At 42.7% G+C, this 22,154-nt stretch overlaps 1 protein-coding gene across 1 annotated transcript in view; it reads left to right on the forward strand.

Annotated features, from left to right (window-relative positions):
- The window catches only part of cutlet (chromosome transmission fidelity protein 18 homolog), an 84,720-nt gene that overhangs the window by 3,955 nt on the left and 58,611 nt on the right, over positions 1–22,154 (forward strand). Inside the window, exons 2-4 of the mRNA XM_080279451.1 lie at positions 604–762; positions 10,714–10,744; positions 21,684–21,897. Of these exons, the coding sequence (XP_080135577.1) occupies positions 604–762; positions 10,714–10,744; positions 21,684–21,897 (404 nt within the window). The remainder of the gene's footprint in view (positions 1–603; positions 763–10,713; positions 10,745–21,683; positions 21,898–22,154) is intronic.

Below are 22,154 nucleotides of genomic sequence, written 5' to 3' on the forward strand. Positions count from 1 at the left end.
AGGATTCTTTATGGTAGGTAAGGTTAACTCATTTACTAAGTGATTGTGGAACATAGTCCCATGTCAAAAATCTAATTTTGTAAAATTTATATCCATGGCTGATTGAATGGTGTATCATCATCATCATCATCATCTAATCCAGTGTTGCCCCATGAGGAGTGTAGGAGCCCAGGGCTAGGCAAGTTGGTCCTGACATTTAAGATGAGTGACCAGCCTCACTCATCACTGAGTGGCATTACGTGAGCAATAAACCCCAACCATCCCTTTTTTATATAAACCATCACCAGCTCAATCCGATTGGAGAGCCTTAATTCCCCACTGAATCACCAGGTGCTGTAATTTGGTTATATGGTTACCACCCATCATAGTGAATGGTTTCCTGGTGTACAGGAAACTGTTTGGCCTGTCACTCAGTGTTGAGTCACACATTGACAGTAGGAAAAGGAAGAATGAAGGAAAGAAAGACAGATGATGAAGGATGGAAATAAGGAAGAGAGGAAAAGGCAGCCACCCAAGAGCAGCACTATGACATTTATAGTGATGGTTAGATTATATACTGTAATGGAAACAACAGCAGTAGTGATGCTGGTAATTGCTCTTCAGATTTTGATGTTGAGGCAGCATCCCAAGAAGCAGCAGCCATCCCACCAAGCTTCAAGAGGAGCCTCAACTTTACAAGCCCTCAGCCTCCTGCCACAACCACAAACAACACCACAGCTAATGCTACACAAGTTAGAAATGAGGCACCATTGGTCACCAATGGTGAGTATATAATTCAGACAGTGAGATACGAATTTGGTTTGCTTTGTTTTTAAGATCTTATGTTCAAGTGTACAAGACAGTATCATCATAGCCATTTTTCTCCAGTCATACATTCAGTAGCATTATCATCATTAATGAGGTTAATGGTTTCATTTACAGGACAGTTTGTATCGTCATATCATATCATATATATATTTAGGCTCCAACATGGTTGCATACATCAGCCTTGGCTACCTAATGGTGGCTTTCCACACAGCTTGATGTTGGGGAGCCTCCCTTTACAGTCTCTTAACCCTGAGGTCACACTCTATGACCTTGTTCCAGGTCTTTCATGGTTTGCCTCTCGCAGTCCTACCCCTGATTTTCACATTTCTCACCTTCTGCACTCATTTATCATCCCCTATCCTCTCAGCATACCCAAACCATCTCAGTCTACCCATCCTCATAGTAATGCCAATACATTCCAGTCCTGTCCTTCCTTTCAACTTTTCAATCTCCAACCGCAATCCTAACCCCCCCACCCCTGCCTCACTCAAGGTTGCATTACACATCCATCAAAACATTGCCATTTCTGTATGTTTGAGTCTTCATGTACCGTAAAACGCCATAACTTCGGACGGCGTCCAAACTTCAGACATTTCGCAAAAAAATGTAATAATTCAAGTTTATTGGAAGAGAGTGCGATATTTGCAAAAAATAATGATGTGGGTAGGTAGGGTAATCCTCTAAGACTATTATGTATTAATCCTATTAAACTAGCTTGAATATGTGTGGGTGAAAAAAATTCGTGAATCCATTGGAAAAAATAACTGAATTTTCTTACCCTGCAAATCTTTGTTCACACAGAACAAACAGTTTCAATTGTAAAAAAGTGAACAGTACGATTATATGTAGAAAAGTGCTGTAAGTACTGGGAAGTAAACTGTTTCAAAATATATGCATGGATAATCTTGCTATGCCTGCTTTAATGAATACTTCTTTAATTTGCAGAAAAAATTCCTAACTTCGGACAGACAAATTATTTGAGCCAAATAAAGTCCAAACTTCGGACAGACAATAATATTAATGGTAAAGTAATGCTAATTATATAAACAGAAAAACATGCCTAAAACAGCGAAATCTCCTATAAAGAGGAAAAGAGCCTACACAAGTAAAGTGTCCAAAAGTGCCCTGGAAAAGGCTAAAGATGACATAAATAACAAGAACATGAGTGTGCGCAAAGCAGCTGAAAAATATAAATTAAGAAAGAGCACATTACATGATTACCTGATACAAAAACATTGCAAACAAGTGGGACGTAATACTTCATTGAGCCATGATGAAGAGTTACTGGTGTGTCAGAGAATCCTCACATTGGTAGAATGGGGATTCCCACTTGACAATTTGGACTTGAGGATGTTAGTGAAAGCATATTTAGACAAACGAGGGGTTGTTGTGTCACGATTCAGTAACAATGTACCTGGTGTTAAATGGGCCCATTCCTTCTTCAAGCACCACAAACAAACCCTTAGTAGACGAATGTCCCAGAATATAAAGACTGACAGAGCCAGAGTGACAAGAGCCATGCTAGCTGAGTTCTACAGTAACCTGAAAAAATCACTAGAAGGTGTGCCTCCAGAGAACATAATAAATTTTGATGAGACCAATCTTGCTGATGATGCAGGTAAAAAGAAAGTCATAGTGAGGCGGGGCACTAAATATCCAGAGAGAATCATGAACTCAACAAAATCCTCAATATCTATTATGTTCTCTGGAACTGCATCTGGTGTGTTAATCCCTCAATATGTGGTGTATAAAGCTATCCATCTTTACGATACCTGGACTGAAGGGGGCCCTCCTGGAACACTATACAATAGGTCCCCCAGTGGATGGTTCGACTCGTGTTCATTCGATGACTGGTTCCACAAAATTATCCTCCCCTATGCTAAACGCAAGACAGGTAGATTTGTCATTATAGGAGACAACTTGGCAAGCCATGTATCACCCAGTGTTATTGAGTCATGTGAGAAACATAATATCTCCTTTCTTCTCTTACCACCTAACTCCACACACTTGACACAACCTCTCGATGTTGCTGTGTTCCGGCCTCTAAAAGTGCACTGGCGTAAGATCCTCGAGAACTTCAAGAAAACTACTGTTGGTAGGCTGAGTGCTTCATTACCTAAAGACTGCTTCCCAGCACTACTGACCGAACTGGTGGATAAAGTTAAAGGGACCATTGCTGACAACCTACGTAGTGGGTTTAGGAAGTGCGGCATTTATCCTCTTGATCCACAGAAATCCATCTCAAGACTTCCAGAAGATTCAATCCAAGATACAGCTGATACTGGTACACCAGGACCATCTACCAGTACTGCCTTAGACAGCTCAGTGTTGGAATTGTTGAAGGACATGAGGCATGGAACCAGTCAGTCAAGCTCAAGTCCAGCTATAGCGAAACCAAGGCGAAAGAAAAGGTTGAATGTGTCACCGGGCATGAGTATTACTACAAGGGCACTACAAAATGAAACAGAGAGCCAGCATGAAGAGTGTGAAGTTGATGAGCATGAAGAGTGTGAAGTTGATGATCTACAACCCCAGCCACTGCAGCCACAAGAGGATACAGCAGAGATAGCAGCACAGCCTTCCACTTCCACATCTGCACCCAACCATGAAGCACAAGCATCTCCCCTGACAGTCACCTCTACCCAGATTATTGGGGATAAAGTTGTTCCCTCAGATTGGGTAGTTGTGAGGGTTCCCTTTGATACCAAAGACAGATATAGGCATTATATTGCTATCATTGTTAAGGTAAAACCAGAAATACATGTCAGGTTTCTCAAACACGTTCAGGGTACACCTCACACATTTGTATACCCAATGGTTGATGACAGCAGTGACATAGACAAAGAGGATATACTGAAGGTGTTACCAGAACCAACACTTGACCGAAAGCAAAGGATGATTTTTGATGTAGATGTGAACCTTTGGCCTAAGTAATGATAATAATTTTGATATAGATCTGTAAGATACCATAGTCAGTACTACCAGTACCAAAGTTATTGCCAATAAGGTGCCTTAACCAGTAATGAGGTTTATTTTAAAGAAAAAAGTGATACTATATATTTAGTTACAGTATTTTATACTGGTAGTTAAGGAATAGTTTTTTGTACTGATGTACTACAGTTAATATGTTCCATGGTGCCTTCATAACATGTGCCAGTGTGTGCGTGTGTCTGTTGATTTGTGTATGTGTGTGTGTGTGTGTGTGTGTGTGTGCGTGTGTGTGTGTGTGTGTGTGTGTGTGTGTGTGTGTGTGTGTGTGTGTGTGTGTGTCTTTAGAACCTGTAAGAAATGTTCAACATCATATTATGTTATTTCGGTATGCATTTGTTGAGTCAATGAGGTAGATACTTGATAATTAAGTGAAGTTTTGTTTAGGAAAATGAGGACAGTTCCTCTTACAGTTTTGGGTATATGCAGTGCATTTTTATTTTATTTTTTCATCTCAAATAGTTCGTGAATTGTTCTTAGTTCTATTTACGGCCAGAATACCTCACTACAATGTGATATGATGCAATTTAATGTGATATGAAATTACGAGCTCCAAAAAGAAGATATTTTGGGATACTTCTCTATATATATGTATAACTCTGATCACGAGTGCCCAATATTTTTTTTTACATTTTTTAAAAACTTCTCAAGTGTCCGAAGTTTGGCCAGTGTGTCCAGAGATAGATCCCATTAACCATTCTCATGTTTAAAGGGAAAATACATGGATGTCCGAAGTTTGGAAGAGCTGTCCGAAGTTAGAAAATTTGTTCCTAACTTCGGACACTTGAAAATGAAAAAAAAAAAGCACAAGTTTAGCTTGGCTAATTTTTTTAAATATATGGATTTAGTAGGTACTCTCCCTGGCTACCACATGACACCAACAGGAATAAAATTGCACCATTCTACAAGGAGTTATTCATTAAAACACATAAAAAATGTCCGAAGTTATGGCGTTTTACGGTATCCTCTTCCTTTACTGCCTATGTTTCACTGCTATACAGCATTTCACTCCTAACATATGTTGCATACTGAGATCCCTTAGCACACAGGTGTGTCCTCTCAGTGTCAGGAAAGGCAACAGTTCCCTGAATTTCCTCCAACCACTCCATACTCTAGCCATAGAGCTAGCTCCAACACCACCTCCAGCACGTAATATGTCCCCCCCAATAACACAACTCTTCCATACATTCAAGAGACTCACCAGCAAGATAATCCTTTCATGCCTGACAATCTCTGCCTGCAAGATAATCCTTTCATGCCTGACAATCTCTGCCTGCTCTCCCTGACACACTGCAGACATGAAATCAGCATTATCTCAGTCTACCTCTAATACCACTACATCTGTAATGCACCCACTAATCACAAGCATTGCATAAGGTGGAGTTACATCCTACACCCTCTTGGCAAAGTGCACTTGGCCACATTACTTCTGCTTTGGTAGTGCCACCACCAGCCCATCATCATTTCTGTTTTATCCACATTTACTCTCAAACTGTTTTGTCACATACCATCTCTCAGTGTCCTAAATCTTTCTTCTACCTCCCTTTCATTTTCTGCAATCAACGTCAAGTCTTCAGCACACATCTGTCGTGGGAGTCTATTTCTGGAGTCACGTGAGAGGGCTTCAAGGCTCATGACAAACAGTAAGGAGTACAAGAATGACTCCCTGATGCACACTTACATTCACAGAAACCTCATCACTCAAGTCTCCACTAACTCTCACCTGGGTGAGAGCACCCACGTACATAACTAATGTTACTAACTCCAACCAGCCACTCCTCGATCCCAAGCTTTCTCGTTGCCCTCATCTCCTCCTCCCAAGGGACTCCGTCAAAGACCTTCTCCAAATCAACAGAAACAAAGGACACCTCTCTTTTCTTTCTTTTATATTTTTCTTGAAGCTATTGGACAGTGAATATGGCATCAGAGGTTTCTTTGGCATAAACCCAAACTGAATCTCATAAATTCATTCTTTCCCCTGTCATACCTTCTAGGACTCTCCGTTGCTTATATTATCTGGGCCAAAAGCTTTTTGCCCCTATAATTTCCTCTTTCCAGGGCATCACTCGTCCCCTTGAACACATTTCCAATCACATTCGTCAGCTAGTCATCAAGGATAACATACTCATATATAATCCAGTTTATCACATCAGTGATGAGACCCATTTCTGTATCTCCGGAGGTCTTCAGCATTTCAACAGTCGGCCAAGACACACCCACCGTCTTCCCCTACTGCATCCTGCCTATTGCCCTGCTCACACTAGCATCAGTCAACAGCTCAGCAGCCAAGGGTCAAACACTGGATCCACTGACTTCAAACCTTCCTTGTTCCAGTCAAGCTGCTCATTCAGCAGCCGGTTATAAAGCTCTCGCCATATTATCCTCACTCTCCACCACTACTTTTCTTTCATCATCCTTCACACACTGTTCACAAGTGATATCACTTTTTTTGCTCATCATCTGATTTACCACCTTGAATACCATATTCCATTCATGGTATTTAGGTTATCCAGAAAAAGTCTCTGACTCTCAAAATTTGTTCTGTATACCTTCTTTCTAACCCTATGGTTGGCAGCCAAGTATTCCTCTCTTTTACCACCCCTTTTCCATTCCTGGAAAAATTTTCTTTTCTCCTTAACTGCAGCTTCTGCACACTCATCCCATCACCATGTTACCATATGTCTTGGAGAGCCACTTGTCCATCCATTTACTGAATCAGAAACTCTCGGGAAATGTTCTGGAGAGCTCTGTACTGTTCATTAACACTTCTATCAACAGCTCCCTGTTCAGCCACAACTCTTCTTACCTCATGTAGAAGACGTCCCTTAGTGCTTGATTTTTCATCTTCCATACTGTATTTTCCTCCTGGGTCTATGTCCCCTTCTACACCACCTGTTCGTTCAGCACCATATTGTTTCTCTGTAATTTATGTTGCTATAGACACTCTTCGCTCCCTATAGCACTAACACCCCTCACCAGCCTCCTACCAGCCCTCCTGATCAGGAAGTGGTCAGTATGTCTACTATTTCCCCAAGACTCGTATGTAATTAGCCTACTCTCTCTTTTCCGAAAATGCCTTTTCCTAAAATTACTGTTGGACAGGACTGTGTTCATTGCCTCGCAGAATTCGAGTATCCTTTCCTCTTTCACATCCCCTATACCATGTCAGCATTCCCCTTGTACCCCTTCATATCCTTGAGCTGCTTCACCCACATGTCTATATAAACCCCCTTCCAAACCTACGGTCTCATCATCCCCCATACCGCCAAGCACACCCATCAGGTTATCCCAGAATCTTTCTACATCATCCAAGTGAGCCTGTAGAATGTACACCATAACTTAAATCGTGAGGTTGCTAAACGATGTTTTCAGTGCTATAATCCTTTATTTCACTCTCGTTACATTCATGACACATTCCACCCATTTATCCACAGTCAGCACACCCACACCATCATATCCATGTACACTTCCCTGCCAGAGTAGCTTAAGGTTGTCTTTTGAAAATCTAAGCCAGTCTTTTCCTGCTTTTTCAAGATTAAGTGTGTTAGTTAGATATCCTCTTGACAGCTACTTCTGTCAAGAGGAATTTAGATAAAATATCAACGTTCAGAGGAGCTCAGGTAGTATGAAACCATTGGCAACACAACCACAAAAATTTAATGAATGCAGAGTTAAGCAAGATTGGTAGGTGAGAGTTTTGGCACCTACCATCCACTTGTCCAGTATAATGATACAGTAGACCCTTTCTGTACCAGGGCAGCCGGGGGGAAGCCTGATCCAGTAGAGCTGATAATCTGGTAAGTCTGATGGGCCTGCCCCTAAAGTAGGATTTCAAATAGTGGAAAATAAATGAATGAAATAGCATATTCTAGTACAGAATTAACCTGCAGTGTGCCAGCAGACTTTGGACCCTCATGGAGCCGTGGTGCCGGCCAATTTTCGCCTTTTTTTTTTTTTTTTTTTTTTTTTTTTTTTTTTTTTTTTTTTATAGAAATGATGAGAAAACATTGAGAACAACCATAAAAGTACTTACAGAAGCCATTTAGGTTGATTTTGAGGTCGATTCTTCCTGAGCAGGCGACTGAAAACTTCGGAGCAACACCCATAGACTTCACTGCCTGCTGCCTCCACAGAGCAAGAGGAGGCAGAAGCATAATTTCACACCCTTGTCATAGTACATCTTCATGACTAGCTGTTGTGGGTGGAAAAATCTACTACCAGCATTGGTAACTTTCTGAGTTACCCCGGATGTGGGAAGCAATCCAGTTTGATTTGGGAGGGTTGCTTTGTATACTCCATGTAACAGATAGTATATATTAAAGGCAAAGAAGTGTTCCGTGGGCCTAGAGTTGTTTGAATGGCATCTGTTAAGTACAACGATTTACCTGGGAATCTCAAAGCGTTCATTAAATCCAATGTCTAGTCTAACAGGTTACAGTAAAGTGAAACTCTACTGTACTTTCAGATAACTACAGAGTGACAAGCCAGAGTTGTTTGTACTTCAGAAAGTTGTTTACTGCATTGAGTGATAACCATTTAACCAGTAAGTGGATGCCTGGCAGTCAAATGAATTAAAGTGTTGTAGCTGGATTTGGCCCATAAATATGCATGGTCAGGGGTTGACTTGAATTGCTTACATAATGCCACTTAAGGGTGTGACTGGTCAGCTGTGCCTCAAATACTGGATTAAGAATTAATAGACTTAACCCGGTTAATTTTTTTCTGTTGCATTTATGCTTAGGTACATATTCTTGATCAGATAAGGACCTTTCATAAGGTGATTAGCCATTTCATAGTGACTGCTGTTTTTGTTTTACTGATTTTTTTTTTTCTTAAAGCAGGTATTTTTTTTTATCTGTATGTTACGTCAGTTTCCTTCTGTATGTTTTGTTGATGACAGTAGCAGGCATGGGCACATGAAAAGTTACTGGAGAATGTGTTCAACTGTTTTATCCAGTTTATCAAAAGGTACAAACAGAGAAGTTAAAAATAATAATTTTTATTAGGTGCATAATGTGGTTCATCATAATGACCACCTGCTTCCTCCCAGTGTCTTGCATATGCTTTTATTATGGGAGGAGCTATGGATGGGGGATATTGGGGAAGGAAAGACGAGATTGTGGAAGGTTTTCCGCATGCACGGTGTACATGGTAAGCTGCTGGGTGCCGTCAAGAGTTTTTATGATGGTAGTGAAGCACGTGTAATGGTTAATGGACATCTAAGTGATTGGTTCATGATCGGTATGGGCATGCAACAAGGTTGTGTGATGTCCCCATGGTTGTTCAATATATATATGGGTGGAGTGATGAGAGAAGTAAAAACACGAGTAATGGAGAGGGGGATGGCATTGGTAATGAATGGTGATGGATGGAATGTCTCAAATTTGTTGTATGCTGATGATGCAGTACTACTTGCAAATACCGGACAAGAACTTGGTAGACTACTGCAGAGTTGTTGATGTCTGTGAGCGTCATGCCACGAGAGTAAATATAGAAAAGGGTATAGTGATGGTTATTGGCAGAGAGAAGGTGACTTCCAGTTCAATGTTACAGTGAATGGAGAGAAACTGGAATTGGTGAGAGAGTTCAAATACCTGGGTACAGTGATAGAAAAGAGAGGAAAATGTGCAAAAGAGGTGGGAAGCAGAGTGACACAAGGAAGGAAGGTAGCTGGTGCAATGAAGGCCTTAATAAGAAACAGAGGATTGGTTGCTGCAGCTGCACAAGGCTTACATAAAGAAGTGTTAGTGTCAACTTTAACATATGGATGTGAGACTATGGTGTTGCATGAAAATGAAAAGTCAAGAGTGAGAGCAGTGGAGATGGGACTACTGAGGAATGTATGTGGAGTACAGAGAGTGGATAGGATATGAAATAATGTGATTCATGAAAGATGTGGAGTGAGGAAGTCTTTGGACCTCAGAATCAAAGAGAATGCACTAAGATGGTATGGTCATGTGCAGTGAATGGATAGCAATAGATTGGTGAAAAACATATATCTGAGCAAATATGAAGGAGGGAGAAGATGAGGTAGGCCAAGGAGAAGGTGGAGGGAAATGGTGGATGAGTGTGTGAGGAAGTGAGATTTGGAAGCAGGTGAGGCTAGGAGACTGACGGATCAAGCTGGCTGGATGAATATTGTGAGGAGAAGCACATGATCAGGGATTTAGCACCCCTTATTATTGTGACAGCTTCTGGATTGACCATTGAATACGTGTATGTGAAGCTACAGATCGTGGTGAATGTTTTTGGCGTATCAGGTAGAGCCAGGATTCCGGGGGCTTGAATGGTGAGTGAATGGAAGCGTGGCTCATTGGATTCGGCAGATTGGGCTGTCTGGACATTGCTACTCCTCTCCCTGCCCTGGTTTGGGAAAGGAGGTCCAGATGATGATGGTGATGAAGAAGAGAGGAGTGGGTGTTGGGAGAAAGAGTGTTGGGCAGGGGAATAGTGGAAAAGGATGGTGGGACATGCTGTTTGGAGTGGGAATCATAATTATTACCACAGTGGGCTTTCACTTTGAGTAAGGGGTCCAATTTAGAATATTGCTGGTAATGACACTTAAGATATATCGATTTTAGCCAGAGGCAGTGCATTATTGGTTCATCAGAGTACATTTGGGTGTGATGTGATGTCATCATACTTGTATTTTGAATTTTTGCCCTGATTTTCTTTGTTTGTTTCAAACTGCATTATTGATGTCCTTGACTTCATATAACAGGTTTGGAAATGGTTATGGTAACATGGTAATGAGTGACTGTGCAGGTCAAGACTGCAAAGTGGGGGAGCAGTACATATCATGAAAACTGCTAGTACCTGCACAATATTTTGCCAGAATGATGTGGTTTTGTATTTCATCTTTGTATATATGTTTTTAGTTAGAATATCATCATTTCATTGTCCATTTGATGTTTCCAGGATGGACCTCAGTCATACCAGGCCTTACGCAGCTTGAAGAAGACAACAGTAACAACAGGAACAGGAAGAGGCCCCCAGATGATGGCTTTGTGGACAGCCTGGACATTTCTGAATTTGAAAATTTTGAGAGCACAAATAGTAGGTATTAGTGGAGGAGATATAATTACAGTGTTGACACTCTTATTTTTATTACCAAGTCCCTCACAATGGTTTGCTGTAACTAAAGGATGAGAGTTTCAAAAAGGATGTTGAATAGTCTAGTTCTTATTCATGTAATTCTTCTAAGTGATTTACGTCAAAATATTTCAAATTGTCTGGCAGCACCTTTCAACCAAGTTAACATTTCATTGCCATTCATATTTATCTGCATCTTATTATCCATGTTATATGATGGCAGTAGTTTGTGGCCAGAGGCTCATATACATATGAACCAGACAAACTTCTTAGTCTGGTCACATCAATTAGGCACTACAGTACTGGATACCTTTTGCTAAAGTTATGTTGAAAGGTTGTCTCGGTTGTAAGAATTTGGTACGTGAAAATAATGTCTTGTAGTGTGATGGACATCATTATGGGAAGGACAGAATTGATTGTTTGTAAGCTGTACTTGTGTTGACTGTCAAGTTGAGAGGAGCGATGGCTGTACTGCAGTCATGATAGGTATACAACATTAAATAATATATGTGGGCATCAAAGTGAATGGTTCACGATCGGTGTGGGCATGCAACAAGGTTGTGTGATGTCCCCATGGATGTTCAATATATATATGGATGGGGTGATAAGAGAAATAAAAACACGAGTAATGGAGAGAGGGATGGCATTGGTAATGAATGGTGATGAATGGAATATCTCAAATTTGTTGTATGCTGATGATACAGTACTGCATGCAAGTACCGGACAAGAACTTGGTAGGCTAGTGCAGAGTTTTGTAGATGTCTGTGAGGGTTGTGCTTTGAGAGTAAATGTAGAAAAAAGTAAATTGATGGTTATTTTGTGAGAAGATGAGTCCCAGTGTGATGTTACAGTGAATGGAGAGAGACTGGCATTGGTGAGAGAGTTCAGATACCTGGGTACAGTGATAGAAAAGAGAGGAGAATGTGCAGAAGTTGAAAGTAGACTGACACAAGGAAGAAATGTAGCTGGTGCAATGAAGGCCTTGATAAGAAACAGGCTTGATTGTTGCAGCTGCACGAGGCTTACATGAGGGAATGTTAGTGCCAAGTTTAACATATGGATATGAGACTATGGTGTGGCATGAAAATGAAAAGTCAAGAGTAAGAGCAGTGGAGATGGGACTGCTGAGGAATGTATGTGGAGTGCTGAGGGTGGATAGGATACGAAATAATGTGATTCATGAAAGGTGTAGAGTGAAGAAGTCGGTGGACACCAGAATTGAAGAGAGTGTGCTGAGATGGTATGGTCATGTGGAGAGAATGGATAACAATAAGTGATGAAAAAAGTATATCAGAGCGAATTTGCAGGAGGGAGGAGGCAAGGTAGGCCAAGAAGATGGAGAGATATGGTGGATGAGTGTGTGAGGAAGAGAGGTTTGGAAGTTGGTGAGGCTAGGGAACTGACAAGAGATCGAGCTGGCTGGATGAATGTTGTGAGGAGAAGTGCATGATCATGGATTTTGGCTCCCCTTTTTAATGTGGCAGCGTCCGGATTGACTCAATCGGATACATTTATGTGAAGCTACAGAACGTGGTGAATGTTTTTGGGGTATCCGATAGATCCAGGATTCCGGGGGCATTGAATGATGAGTGAATGGAAGCATGACCTATTGGATTGGACAGATTTGGGCTTTCTGGACATTGCTTCTCCTCACCCTGCCTGTGGGTGGGAAAGGAGGTCCGGATGATAATGACGAATATATATATATATATATATATATATATATATATTATATACATATATACATATATATATACATACATACATACATACATACATACAGTAAAACCTCGATATAACGGACTTCAATAGACCGGAATTCGCTTTTATTGGACTCAAGGAGCTACCGGATTAAATTCCTGTTATATATATATATATATATATATTACATTATATTATATATATATATATATATATATATATATATATATATATAAATACATACAGTAAAACCTCGATATAACAGACTTCAATAGACCGGAATTCGCTTTTATTGGACTCAAGGAGCTACCGGATTAAATTCCTGTACAGTACATCGGAAAAAGTCAAATAAAGCCAGAAGCAGTCCGGACTGCCTAACCACGTCAGCTATGTTCACCACAATAAGGTAAATGAAAGACATGTTTATTAGTGTACAGGACAGAATTATTATACATATTATACCATTTGATTAATGTGGTAAAGTTATAACAGTACAATACTGCTGTGGTAGTCAAAACAGTTTAAAAACCGTTCATACGATCCGGACTAATGTCTGATATATCAGAAAAAGTCCGGTATAGCAGGGGAAAGTCCAGATGTCGCCTTTATCGGAATTTCGCATTTTTTGGAATGGTTTGCACCCGAATTAGTCAGTTATAGTGAGATCTTACTGTATATTTATATATATGAGAGGGGGTCCTCTACTGACGGGTGACTTTACACTCTCTCTTTTGTCTTTCTCTCATTCTTTCCTCTTCCTTCTGCCTATGGTTTGCTCTACACTGAGTGACAAGCCAAATGGTTTCCTGTATGCCTGAAAACCATTTAATACGCAGGGTGATACCCATATAACCAAATTATGGCGCCTGGTGGTTTAGTTGGGTAATTAAGGTGCTCCAATTGGATTGAGCTGGTACAGGTTTATATCCATTGGGTGGTTGGGAATTATTGCTCATGTAATGCCACTCAGGGATGGTGAGGTTGGTCACTCTCATCTTAAATGTCAGGACCAACATGCCTAGCCCTGGATTCCTACATCCCTTATGGAGTGACATAGGATTGGATAATGGAGGGGTAAAATATATTATATTTATATATATATATATATATATATATATATATATATATACAGTGCTCGTCAGAAGTATGGAACGCCCTGCGTCCCTCCTGAGAAACAAACCTTTCAACATTGAAAAAACATATAAATAATGCATTTTATTTACCTTTAGTGCTTCGTAGGGTAGCCTTTACGTTTCTTCACGGACCTGAGACGTCTTGGAAGTGAAAGGGCGAGGCTCCTGAGGTGCTGGAGCGGTATTTTGTCCCAGGAGTCACGAATGGCGGCTTCCAGCTTAGGCAGAGAGCTCACGTCCTTCCCTTAGAGACTCTTCTTTACGAGGTACCAGAGGTTTTCAATCGGGTTGAGGTCTGGGCTATTTCCTGGCCAGTCTGTCATGAATGATACCTCACAGTCACGAAGCCAATTGGTGACCGATTTAGCCTTGTGAGCAGGTGCACCGTCCTGCTGAAACACTCGTGCACCTGTTAGCTCGAAGGAGTCTGGTAAATGATCACACAGAAGCTCCAGGTAAACATCCTGATTCACTCTGAGGTTCTTGGGAAGTACAACAAGCTTCCCCAAACCCTTACCTGAGAAACAACCCCATACCATGAGTGAATCAGGATGTTTAACTGTGCTTTCTACATACCGTGGGTCAAGTGGGTCACTACCTTTGCGTGCTCCTCTGTTACAGGTAACACTAAACGTTGCCTCATCAGACCACAACACTGACAACCATTGCTCCTCACCCCAGTTTAGATATTTATTAGCGAAGGCAAGCCTACGAATTCTCTGGCTGCTAGAGAGAAGAGGCTTTTTCACAGGCCTGTGACTTGTGTAACCAAGCTCATGCACCCTACGAGACACTGTTCTCACTGACACCTCACCAAACACTTCTGGGTTGCTCTCCTTAATTTTCCTTGCACTCACACGAAGATTAAACTCCACTGCACGTTTTAAAACATTAACAGACCTTGGGGAAGTTTTCCTAGGCCTACCAGACCTCGGTTTCTTTGTGGGAACTTCACCACTGTTTTCCTCCCAAAACCGCGCACACCAACGACGCACTGTCGATCGTGCCACACCAACCAATTCACTAATTTCCTTTGTCTGGTGGCCTGCCTCCTTTAGAGCAATGATCTGGGATATGATTTCACTCGATAGTTCACGTGTAGGTGCCATAACAAAGTTTTAAAGGCCAAAACACTGCGGGACACTCGGTAAAAAATGGCGCAATTTGAGAGGGACACTCGGCGGAGTTCCTCTCTCTCAGGCAGCCCGTGGGCGACTGAGGCGGGAACCAACCAGCGTGTCGGAAGGCCTCAGGCTACCGTGACGTCATGCTCGGAGCTCAAACTTGTGGCTCAATTCTTACCCCCAAAAATGGGTGATTCTTTTTGGGCCATAAGTATTGCGCGCCCGGCAGACAACGCTGAATACTTCTGACGAGTACTGTATATATATATATACAGTATCGTCGTGTCCAACACAGAAATATTGTCATGCATGGGTTCCATGTTGGACCAAAAACATGTTGGACAAACAACAGAGCTTATGGGGAAAAATGAATTATGTCAGCAACCCTAGGAAAAGTCACCCTAAATACCTACCATATACTTATACATATATTGGTACTACTGTAATTATAATAAATGGTACTGTACAGTGAATGATAACTAACCTTTTAGGATAGTGTTGGTGGGCTTCCTGGGAGTGGAAGGTGATATCCGAGGCTGTAGGCAGTCCTACTGGGTCCCTGGAGGATGGCTGCTGGCATCACTAGTGGATAATGGCTGCTGCTCCTCAATCTCCCTCATAAATCCTTTGAAATTCCTCTCCCCTTTCTTCTGCCTCTCGATGAATTCTAGCTTGGTGGCCTGAGGGAGGTGCCGCCGCTTCTTGGGGTTCTCAGAAGGCTTCCTAGGCATCGTGAGCAGGGTAAAATGCAGTGGCAAGGGCAGAAACTGCAGCAAGAGAAAAGCACCGTCCAATGCGAATTATGCAACTGAGTGGCGTTGTGGCAGGAGAAATTTAAACAAAACATCACGTGAGAGCAGAAGCATTTTTAATTGGGCGACATTGCGATCACGTCACGATAGCAGGCGGGGAAGGCTACTTGATCGGAAGTTTTGATTGGCTGTCAGCGTCACGGGAACGTCTGGTATGACCGTGTTGGACCGGGGGTGATCATGCTAGAGGCAAACTCTGTGGATTTCGCCCACTTCTCGGAGCTTTGTCCGTGTTATGCTAACGCACTCATGTTACAGTACTTAATTTGTACTAATTTTTTGCTCTCTGTGCTGGACGCGAATCGTGCTGGACAAACGCGTGTTGGACGTGAGGGTACTAAATGTATATATACCAGTATATATATATACAGTACTGTATATATATTTATACACACCTGTATACACCGACCGCCAATTGACTTAGAGCCTGCACACAGAATTGCTATGGGAGAGTTGTCTCTTTTTTTGTGTGTGTTTCCACCTCTACAAAGTGAATTTTCTGGGTAAGAAGTAATTGGCAACTCCTGTGGTGTTGGTAGGAGGTGGTGAAACACTTAAAACGTCAGTGCTTGCCCAGAAGCGAGAGTGGGAGTTCAAGTTCCCATCACTCTGAGCTTGCACCTCACTCTTTTTTCGTATGCATTACTGTTTGCCCTGTTATTTTCCCGAGAGTAGAGTTGTCATGCCTGGAAAGTACTGCTCAAGGGATGAGAGGGTCCGTATCATTGCATGGAGGCAGGATAATGTCCCTATCAACACAATTTGTGAACATACTGGACGCGCAAAGTCGACCATCATGAAGATTCTTGCTGCAGTGCGCAGCCTGCCACCTGATGTCATACCAGAGCATAACCATGGCAATGGAAAGAAGAGAATGGCTTCCAGAGGTACAGATATGCTTCTGAAGGGGGAAGTAATCAAGAATCTTTGACTGACAGCAGCAGAATTGAAGAGAACTCATCCCTAGCTGTTACAAGACATCTCAATTCGAACTATCCAACACCGCTTGCAGAAAGAGCTGGGTTTGCCAAGCCGCACTGCAGCCAAGAAACCGCTTCTCACTGACTGCATGAAGAAGCAGTGCATTCAGTTTGCCAAGAAGTTTGCACACTGGACATCGGATGAGTGAAGAAAAGTTATGCTTTCCGATGAAAGCACATTTCATGTGTTCCAGTGTGTTCTGCCAATGTTCGTCATCCTGCCTCCCATAGTCGATATGACTCTGCTTACACGGTGCCGACTGTTAAGCACCCACAATCAATAATGGTATGGGGGTCTTTCTCAGGTGAAATGGGAAGGAGAGGCCTCTACTTTCTTCCTAAGAACTTGATGATGTATGTTGGCCGGTACATTCAGGTTCTGAAAGATCATTTGTTAAACTTTTTTGCTATTCATGGGTGCGACTTTTTCATGCACGATTCAGCTCCATGTCACAAGTCAAGAAAGGTGAGAAAATGGCTTCAGGATAATGGGATTGAGGTCCTCGACTGGCCTGGCAACAGTCCGGATCTAAATCTGATAGAAAACTGCTGGGCAAAGATGAAGAAAATCATGGCAGAGAAGAAGACACCCGATCTGGAGAACCTGAAAATTGTTTGGTGCAAAGAAATGTCCTTAGATTACTCTAGAGATCTAAGTGATTCCATGCCAAAACGCATCCAACTGGTCCTGAAAAACAAGGGAAACATGATTTCTTATTAATGAATGGCATTTCATGGACAAACATTATGATATACTGTACTATGATTTCTGATTTTTTTTAATACCTTGTGGGGGGAGTCCTAAGTCAATTTGCAGTAGATGTATATATACAGTATATATATATATATACTGTATATATATATATATATATATATATATATATTCATTCATTCATTCATTGCCAGACACCATGTATCCCAAACGGGGTGGCCAAGGGCTTAGAGTTAATTGTTTTACAGGGAGGGGCACTAATCCTCCACCAACCCCACTTGAGACGTAGGGAGAACGTTATGCCAACGGAATCTGGTGTTCCCAGGCGGTCACCCATCCAAGTACTAACCAGGCCCAACGTTGCTTAATAAATATATATATATATATATATACACACACACACACACACACACACACACACGCATACATACATACATACATACATATCCATCCATCATCCACTCGAATGTTGTCCCCTGTGAAGCATAGGAACCTGGGACTAGGCAAGTTGGTCCTGACATTTAAGATTAGAGTGACCAGCCTCACTCATCCCTGAGCGGCAGTACGTGAGCAATAAACCCTAACCACCTCTTCGATATAAACCTACACAGGCCCAATCCGCTTGGAGCACCTTAATTACCCACTATGCCACCAGGTTCCATAATTTGGTTATATGGTTACCACCCAGCATAGTAAATGGTTTCCTGGTGTACAGGAAACTATTTGGCTTGTCACTCAGTTTAGAGCCTACCATAGGCAGAAGGAAGAGGAAAGAAAGAATGACAAAAGAGGGAGTGTAAAATCACCTGTCAGGAGAAGACCCCCCTCTCGTATATGTTACTGGTTGTCCATTGTTGCCGTCACGTGCTAACCCTTACCCGGGCAGATGGAAGTGAACCTTAAATGCAGATTTCAGTTTGCAGTTTGCTACGTTTTTCTTCCTCTGTGTTCGAAAGCAGCCATTGGGTGCAATATGGCAGCGCTGTACTGCTTACTGGCGAACAGAAGCCTGCCCCTCAGTTCCTGCCTTTCTGTCCCTCATGAGTGGTAGATCTTGCAACGATGGCTGTGATTGCGGTTGCGTTTGTGGTAGTTCCCTAGCTTCTTCAGGTTGTGGCCTTGCTCTGTTGTATTCTCGTGTGTGTGGTGATGGCCCTACCACCACCTGAGAAGCAGAAGAGGTAGGTTCTGAGTCTGGAGAAGAAACGTGAGGTATTGGACAAGGTTGATGCAGGCTGGACCACAGGATGCATTCTTCGCGAATGTGATTTAGGCCGTTCAGCATTGTTCAATATCAAGAATTCACGCGACAAACTTACACAATATGGACAGGACTTGCTGAAAGCACACGTTGAGGTGACAGGAAGGTAATGGCCCAGGCCCAGTACAGCATTATCGACCGGTTGGCATTGATGTGGTTTCGTCAGCAACATGGTGCTGGGGTGCTAGTGCGTGGGACCAAGGCGAAGGCTGCTACTGAGAAGTTTGCATGCCTGCACAATGTGCAGGACTTCATGACATCCGAGGGATGGCTCTTTCGCTTCAAGTTTCGCCATGGACTTACTGGCCATAAGGCCTTGAACGTGACAGTGGAAGAAGTAGACCTGTTTTGCCAGAAAGAGCAGCGCCTGATCAAGGACGAGGGCCATGCCCTTGGTCACCTCTATAACACTGACGAAACTGGTCTGTTCTACTGCTCCTTGCCCACCAACACCTTGGCTGAGGAAAGGGAGAAAGATGTGCCTGGTCAGAAGTTGTCCAGACAACATGTTTTTGTTTCATGCTGTGCCAGTGCTAATGGGATGCACTGCCTCAAACTCATTGTTGTTGGGCATGCAAAACAACCACATTGTCTCCGTGGGTTGATGGAAATCCTGCCTGTTGTGTGGTACCATTCTGTGAAGACCTGGTTTACCGCGAAGATCTTCAGAGATTGCTTCCACAGACATTTCATCAAGGAGGTTATCCGTTATCAAACAGAGGTCCTTGGAATCGCTTGCAACCAGGTGAAGGCACTCTTGCTCCTGAACAGTGCCCCTGCACATCCTTATGAGAAGGATTTGGTTGCTTTTGACAGGCGGATTAGGTGCATGTTTCTGCCACCTAATACAACTGCTCTTATTCAACCAATGGACCAGGGTGTTTTCGTGGCTCCAAAGAGACTGTACCGACGGAGGTTCGTGAACAAAGTGATGGTGGTGCTGGAGGACGAAGATGCGGTTGAGGACACACATGGGGAGCAGACCTTGCAGACTCTACAGCATTATGACCTGAAGTCTGCAGTGTTCAACTGGGCAAACGCGTGGGAGGAGGTCTCCGTCAAAACCCTCGAAAGCAGTTGGTCTCGTCACCTGCAGGGAATCGATGCCGAGCACGACTTTGAGGTGTTTGATGCGGATGATTTCCACAGTTGCCATAGAACAGCAGGAGAGCAGGTGTACGTCGATGATGTGTGGGATTGGCTGAACAACGACAGCAGCGATACTCGTTGCCAGACCATGTCTGATGAGGAGATTGCCGCTGCTGCCTCTGCGGGCACGGAAGAGGACAGTGGGACTGACGAGGATAACGACCTTGACTCACAGCCCTCTTCAACTCCTTGAATCACTTGTCTCAGTTTCCTCCGTGGTTACTTGGATGGGGTACTGGAGTATGCCGAGCGCCCACACTGTGGCAGGGAGTTTGCTTGGCGATGGGGCTGCAGGGAGTCCGAGATGCTGTCATCCTCTGGCAGAATCATCGGTCCTATCGTCAGACCAGGATCGACTCATTCAAGCCTGCAACCCCCACGAGTGCTGGCCTCTTCTCACCACCACCACCAGCTTGTTTCCCGCATTCACCTTCAGACCTGCAACAGAGTGTGTCGAGAGCCATTGAGTCTCCTTTGGACGTAAGTTTGCGGCTGTCTTTGAAGTCTCCTGAGGTTGGTAGGCCACCCTTACCACACCGCACATCCCCGGTCCTCGCACACCTCCAGCAGGTTGAGGATGACGAGGTGGAGGAGTTTTTAGACCTTTGTTAGGCGCCACTTTACCACTAGACCACACAGGATGACTTTACACCTGCTGGAGGTGGCGGGTTAAGCCTGGAGGGTGGTAAGTGCCCAAACTGAATGTTTTTCAGCAGGTAACTCTAGGTTTCTTTCATATTTTCTTTGGTGCTAAAATTTATTTAGGATATTCCTATGTGTGGTTTGAGGTCACAATATGGCAGAATGACCCGAAAACAGTGCCAGACATAGGAGTACTGTACAGTACATACCTTAGTGTTTAGGTAGGGTGTTGTTTGATTTTCAGTGTTTTCTTTACCTGGTTTTCTTGGTGTTGAAAATTATTTTAGATAATCCTATGTATGTTTTGATGTCAAAATATGCCAGAATGACTGGAAAACTGCCCAAATGAGGGGTATCGTACTTACAGTAGTGTTTAGGTAGGGTGTTTTTCAATTTGCATTTTTTTTTTTGGGGGGGGGGTGTTGAAAGTTATTTTGGATAATCCTATGTGTGTTTTGATGTCAGAATATGATAGAATGCCCTGAAACACTGCCAAAATAAGGAGGAGTACTGTACGTACAGTAGTGTATAGGTAGATTGTTTTTTGGTTTTCAGTGGTTTTCCCGCATGGTTTTCTTAGTGTTTACCATTACTTTTGATATCCCTATGTGTGCTTAGATATCTAAATATGCCTGAGTGACTGGAAAACAATGCTAAATAAAGCATAGGTACTGTATGAATAGGTTAGGTATAGGTTGGAGGTGAGTATAGGTAGGGTCTGGGTATGGTAGGGGAATAGTGTTCATTATCCAGATGTTGCCACTGCCTGGACATGCCTTTGGCTCTGTTATGTCCGGAAAATGAGGGATTAGCATGTGTGTGTGTGTGTGTGTGTGTGTGTGTGTGTGTGTGTGTGTATTTCATTCGTTCATCATCTTATATATATATAGATAGATAGATAGATAGATATAGGTATTTACAGATTTATTAATGTCAAGGAAGAAAACGTGCCCGTCCCCTGGTACCAATGGTGGGTCTAAGCAGTGCAAGAGAGAAGAATGGACTTACTGTTGTTGATGAGGACCTCAGGTTAATTGAAAGGATCACCCAGTTACGTGCCTCTTTAAATAAGGACCATACACACCAGGCAGGAATAACGGGGGAGAATGCCAATAGGTATGTACTGTGTTGTCAAAAGCTTTAGTTAATACATTAACAGATACCTGTGGTACTGAATAGTTGTTGAAGCTGATACAGATCTATGTTTTTAAGTACAAATTGAAGTTTTGAAGGTATTTATCATGATGCATTGAACACATGTTAGAATAACGTTTATCCACAGACGAACTTCCTCCACTCAAATCCACCGCCACTTGCCTTCATCTGGTGGCTTTCAGGCTGTCACCACAGAGACTGGTGGCCGTTATTATCTGGGAATGTTAGAAGAAGAGGAGTGGGAGGCCAGAGTAGAATCTGTGGCAGCCAGTAAGTGTAATTTACTACAACTTACTGCTGCAACAGCATATGCTCAGCTCAAGGCACAGGCAGAGAGAGAGGTGAGACACCCATATAAAAATGATCTTATACTGATGATGACTAACACAGATCCCCCTCTCCCACCTCAGTTGAGACTTCTGCAATAGGCTCAAGAGTTAAATGTAGACACTCATACATCAGTCTCACCAGATTAGTTAAATTATGTATGTGGTAGGTGGGGGTGCTTACCATCCACTCACTTGATGTAGTGCTGCTCTCGGGTGTCTGTCCTTTCCTCTCCATCCTTCTTTCCTTCCATTCTCTTCTGTCTTTCTTT

The sequence above is a fragment of the Coenobita brevimanus genome, chromosome 78 (assembly GCF_032717465.1).
Source record: "Coenobita brevimanus isolate Jiangsu-jjx chromosome 78, ASM3271746v2, whole genome shotgun sequence".
Taxonomy (NCBI): Eukaryota; Metazoa; Arthropoda; class Malacostraca; order Decapoda; family Coenobitidae; genus Coenobita; species Coenobita brevimanus.